The 5,049-nt window shown below is 35.2% G+C and overlaps 1 protein-coding gene across 1 annotated transcript; it reads left to right on the forward strand.

Annotated features, from left to right (window-relative positions):
- The first annotated feature begins 535 nt into the window (after positions 1 to 535).
- Positions 536 to 2,638, forward strand: LOC111795765. The gene is made up of 3 exons (XM_023678374.1): positions 536 to 1,765; positions 1,862 to 2,005; positions 2,492 to 2,638. Exons 1-3 carry the CDS (start codon positions 536 to 538, stop codon positions 2,636 to 2,638), a joined length of 1,521 nt encoding a protein of 506 aa, XP_023534142.1.
- The last annotated feature ends 2,411 nt before the right edge of the window (positions 2,639 to 5,049 follow it).

A 5,049-nucleotide genomic window follows, 5' to 3' on the forward strand; every position in this document is an offset into this window, starting at 1 on the left:
TCTGATTATAAACCATATTTATCACTTTTTTTTTAGATCATTTGATGTTTATTTGAAGATCAAATAAACTTCGATTCACATCTTTTTCTTCATCCATCTAAATCTAGAACGGTTGTGTTTGATTTTTTTTTCTTTTTTTTCCTCATAATCTACGCTTGAAGATAACTTCTAAATTTCCCGAATTCTGTAAAAAAGAGAGTTAGATTGTTCTTAAAATCTTCACGTTCTTTCTTTTTGGATTTTTTTTCTTTTCAATGTGCAATTATATCCAAAAATATCTTTGTGTCCCTTATTTTTTTTTGTTCACGTCTTGTTTTATTTTGTTGTTATTTCATAATTAACTTATCTTGATTGCCTTGAATAGCTTGCTACTATCAGAATTGCTTTACCGATATATTAGCCTACCTTGATCATAATTTAGTCACTTTCCCAAACAGCCTACCTTTGTGTGTATAAACACGAGTGTCCCTGAGTGTAAAATCAGTGAGTTGAGTGTGTGAGGTCCTAAACATATTCCACTACTGTTTGTACAATCATGAACCAAGATGGAGGAAATGGAGGGGAGATCAATGAAGCTAGGTGGAGAGAAGCACAGGTCGGAACAATTACTCGTTTGAATCAAGTTATTAGTACATTGACAGACCGGATGGAGCGAATTGAAATAGCCTTAGGTAATCTTCAAGGGAGGGAAGTACTCTTGAATGAAGGAGTTGAAAATGAAGAAGATGACAATGTCACCCTTTTAGCGGGACATAGTCCTAGGGGAGGGAGAGATGTCGGTCGAGGGAGAGGAAGAGTCAGAAGAAGGGGTAGAGAAATTTTAGCACCAAAAAGAATTGAGAGGGAGTACCAGTATGAGAGAGAAAATGAAAAAGGAGTATGGGGAGTAAAGCTAAAAATTCCAACTTTCTATGGGAGATCTGATCCAGAGGAGTATTTGCAATATGAGAGCAAAATTGAGCATGTCTTCGATTGCAACAATTTCAGTGAAGAAAGAAAGTTGAAGCTTGCTGTGGCTGAATTTTGTGATTACGCCATTATATGGTGGACATATTTGAAATCAGAGTGGAGGAGAAATTATGAAGAACCAATTGAAACGTGGGAGGAATTGAGGACATTAATGAGAAAAAGGTACATTCCTAAGCATTATTCTCGAGTACTCAAGCAAAAACTCTATACTTTACAACAGGGATCCAAAAGTGTTGAAGAATATTACAAAGAAATGGAGACCCTTATGAATAGAGCATGTATTGATGAAGATGAGGAAGATACAATGGCTAGATTTCTTGGTGGGTTAAACCGACAACTTGCTCATCAAGTGGATAGGCAAGCGTACTTTGATATGCAAGAATTGTTACACCTTGCTGTCAAAATCGAAGGGCAACTAGCTTGGGAGAAGGATAACTCCAAGAGGTATGGTATTTCAAAGTCTATTACTTTCAACACTTGGAAAAAGAATGCAAATATTGAAAAGATAGATTTCAAAGTTGGAGGCAAGTATGATCTTGACAAAAAGAACAAAGCTGAGACCTCCAAGGGTAAAGAGAAAGCGGAGGAATATAAGGAGATTCGAAAAAGAAATAGAGACATCAAATGTTGGAAATGTCAAGGAATTGGTCATCTTAGTCGTGATTGTCCTAACAAGAGAGTCATGATTATCAAGAATGGACAAGTTGTCACAGATAGTGAGGAAAGTGACCATGATGAGCTAGTTGAAGAGGAAATCCAGGAGAATGAGGAGGAACTAGAAGATGGGAGTCATTTGGTACTTGTAACCAGAAGACTTCTTAAAACTCAAGTTACAGAGAATGATGTTGATGATCAAAGAGACAACCTATTTCACACAAGGTGTTTGGTCAAGGGGACTCCTTGTAGTCTTGTAATTGATAGTGGAAGCTGCACCAATGTCGTAAGTACAATGCTGATCAAAAGGTTGCTAATTCCAACCCAACACCATCCTAAACCTTACAAGCTTCAATGGCTCAATGACAGTGGAACAATGAAGGTAACTTCTCAAGCTTTAATATCTTTTACTTTAGGAAAATATAAAGATGAAGTTCTTTGTGATGTTTTACCAATGCATGCTGGAGACATATTGCTTGGCCGACCATGGCAATTTGACAGGAGGGTTATGTATGATGGCTATTTGAATCGGTATTCTTTTGTAAAAGATGGTAGAAAAACCACTCTTGTGCCTTTGAGTTCTGCAAATGTATTTGCTGATCAATTAAAGTTGGAAGAAAAAAAGAAAGAGTTTGAGGAAAAAGAGTTGAGTGAAAAAATAGATAAAAGTCAACGAGAAAACCATAGTGAAAAAAAGAATGAAATTGGAAAACAAGGAAAGAATGTGAGTTGTTTGGCTAGAGTTGGAGAGGTTAGAAGGGCAATGTTCTCACAAAAAACCATCTTTGTACTTGTGTACAAGGAAGGATGTTTGGTCTCTAACGATAATAATTTGTCTTTGCCTAGTATGTTTCAATATCTTTTACAGGAATTTGATGACGTATTCCAAGATGAAGTCCCTAAAGGACTACCTCCAATTAGAGGTATTGAACATAAAATAGACTTCATTCCAGGGGCGGTAATTCCTAATAGGCTAGCTTATAGAGCCAACCCAACTGAGACTCAAGAAATTTGAAGGCAAGTAGAGGAGCTTGTGGAGAAGGGCTATATACGAGAGAGTTTGAGCCCATGTTCTGTACCAGTCTTATTGGTGCCGAAGAAAGATGGAACGTGGCGCATGTGCGTGGATTGTAGAGCCATCAACAAAATCACGGTAAAGTACCGACATCCTGTTCCTAGGCTAGACGATATGCTTGATGAATTGCATGGTTCATGTTTATTTACAAAGATTGACTTGAAATCTAGATACCATCAAATTAAAATGCATGTAGGAGATGAATGGAAAACAACTTTCAATATTAAGTTTGGATTGTATGAATGGCTTGTTATGCCTTTTAGGTTAACTAATGCTCCTAGTACACCTATGCGCTTAATATATAATGTTTTGAGAAAATATATGAGAAAACATGTTGTTTATATTGATGATATTATAATTTATTTGAAGATTTTGCTTGAGCATGTGGAGCATGTTAAATTAGTTTTGATTACACATAGAAAAGAGAAATTTAATTTTAATAAGGGTACTTTTTGCATGGAAAAAGTTCACTCTATTGGCTTCATAGTTGATAAAAGTAGAATAGTATTAGAGAGAGACAAAGTTAAATTCATTATGGATTTGCCAACACCAAAGAGTGCACGTAAAGTTTGGAGTTTTCATGAGTTAGCTAACTTCTATAAGAGATTTATAAATGATTTTAGAACCATAACTGAACTATTGAATGACTTAGTGAAAAAAAATGTTGTTTTTAAATGGGGAGGAATGCAAGAGAATGCATTCAATTTCCTTAGGAACAAATTACAATGCATCATTATTTGTTTTGCCTAACTTTTATAAAACTTTTGAAATTGGATGTGATGCATGTGGTTTGGTCATAAGTGTTGCTTTAATTCAAGATGAAAAGCAGTTAGTGTATTTTAGTGAAAAACTAAATGGGGCAACATTGAAATACCCTACCTATAATAAAGAATTGGTTGTAGTTCATATATTGCATGTGCCTCAACGCTACTTATGGCCTAGAGAATTTGTGATCCACTTTGATCATGAAAACTTGAAGTATGTGAAGGGTCAAAGCAAATTGAACCGTAGACATGCAAAGTGGGTGGAATTTATTGAAACATTTTCGTATGTCATCAAGTATAAGCAAGGTAAAGATAATACAGTAGCTCATGTGTTATCTAAAAGGTATGATCTCTTTACTTCTCTTACTGCAAATATTCTTGGAGTTGAGCATATTATTGAATTGTATAGAGATGACCAAGACTTTAGAACTATTTATGCATCTTGTCTTGCAAAAAAAGTGGTGGATGATTATTATGTGTTTCATAAATTTTTAATTACTAAGAGTATGCTTTGTATTCCTAAATGCTCTATAAAAGACTTGTTTTTGAGAGAAGCATATGGTGGTGCCTTAATGGGACATCTTAGGATTAATAAAGTTTATAAGATGTTGCATAAACACTCTTGTTGGCCGAAGATGAAGCATGTGCAGATAGATTTATGGATGATGCAAGGCATGCTGCTGACTTATTCTTTAAGAAAGTAGTTTATAGATTTAATACACATCATTTGCTTCCTATTCCTACTAATTTCCTTCTAATATTTATGTGAGTGAAGCATGTAGATTTGATCAAAAGATTTCAAAAGGAGGTGAAGGAAAGAAGGTGATTCAAACATTTCAAAAGGAGGTGAAGGAAAGAAGGTGATGATTTTTTTCTGATTCGAGGACGAATACTTCTGAAGAGGGGGAAGATGATAAGAATCACGGTGTTTCAAAAGATTCAAAAAACTATGTCAACAACAGAATTCGGGGGGAAGATGATAAGAATCACGGTGTTCCAAAAGATTCAAAAAACTATGTCAACAACAAAATTCGAACCTGCACACAAAGAGCTCAATTAATTACAAGTTTGCCACATTAACCACTCAAGCACGTCAACATTTATTAAAAAAACTATGTTTAATTTGATAAATTATGTAAAAGTCAAATGGTCAATTTGAATTATTCTTTGTGGAGATTAAAGGGGATCGGGAATAAATCCCGTCCACAAACATCTCGAATCAATCCCGTCCACAAACGTCTTTTGTCGGGAGACTATAAATACCCACAATATGTTATGTAAAAATCAGATTCGTGGATGAATGCAATTCAGATCTTAAATTGAGACGTTTTCCTTAGAAATCCGAGCATCATATTTGCCATTTCTAAGTTTCAAGCAATTCTTGTAGTAGAATTGCACCCGAGCCATTCAATCAAGCCTTGATCAAGTTAGATTGTGGAGTGACTCAATTTAGAACAAGGTTTCCAAATCTTGCTTCTAGATCTTCGATCGTAAGAGGTAATCTAATTCTAGCCTTATCTCTTGGTTGATCCAAATTTCGTATAAGGAGGTGTTAATTACTTTGATTCAAGGGTTCTTGCTTCAACA

Source organism: Cucurbita pepo, chromosome LG01 (genome assembly GCF_002806865.2).
Source record: "Cucurbita pepo subsp. pepo cultivar mu-cu-16 chromosome LG01, ASM280686v2, whole genome shotgun sequence".
Classification (NCBI taxonomy): Eukaryota; Viridiplantae; Streptophyta; class Magnoliopsida; order Cucurbitales; family Cucurbitaceae; genus Cucurbita; species Cucurbita pepo.

Coding starts and splice junctions, on each gene's coding strand:
- LOC111795765 (XM_023678374.1), top strand. CDS start 536: ATGAACCAAGATGGAGGAAATGGAGGGGAGATCAATGAAGCTAGGTGG. Junction 1,766..1,861: donor TAGAAGATGGGAGTCATTTG/GTACTTGTAACC, acceptor TGTTTGGTCAAG/GGGACTCCTTGTAGTCTTGT. Junction 2,006..2,491: donor ATGACAGTGGAACAATGAAG/GTAACTTCTCAA, acceptor TATCTTTTACAG/GAATTTGATGACGTATTCCA.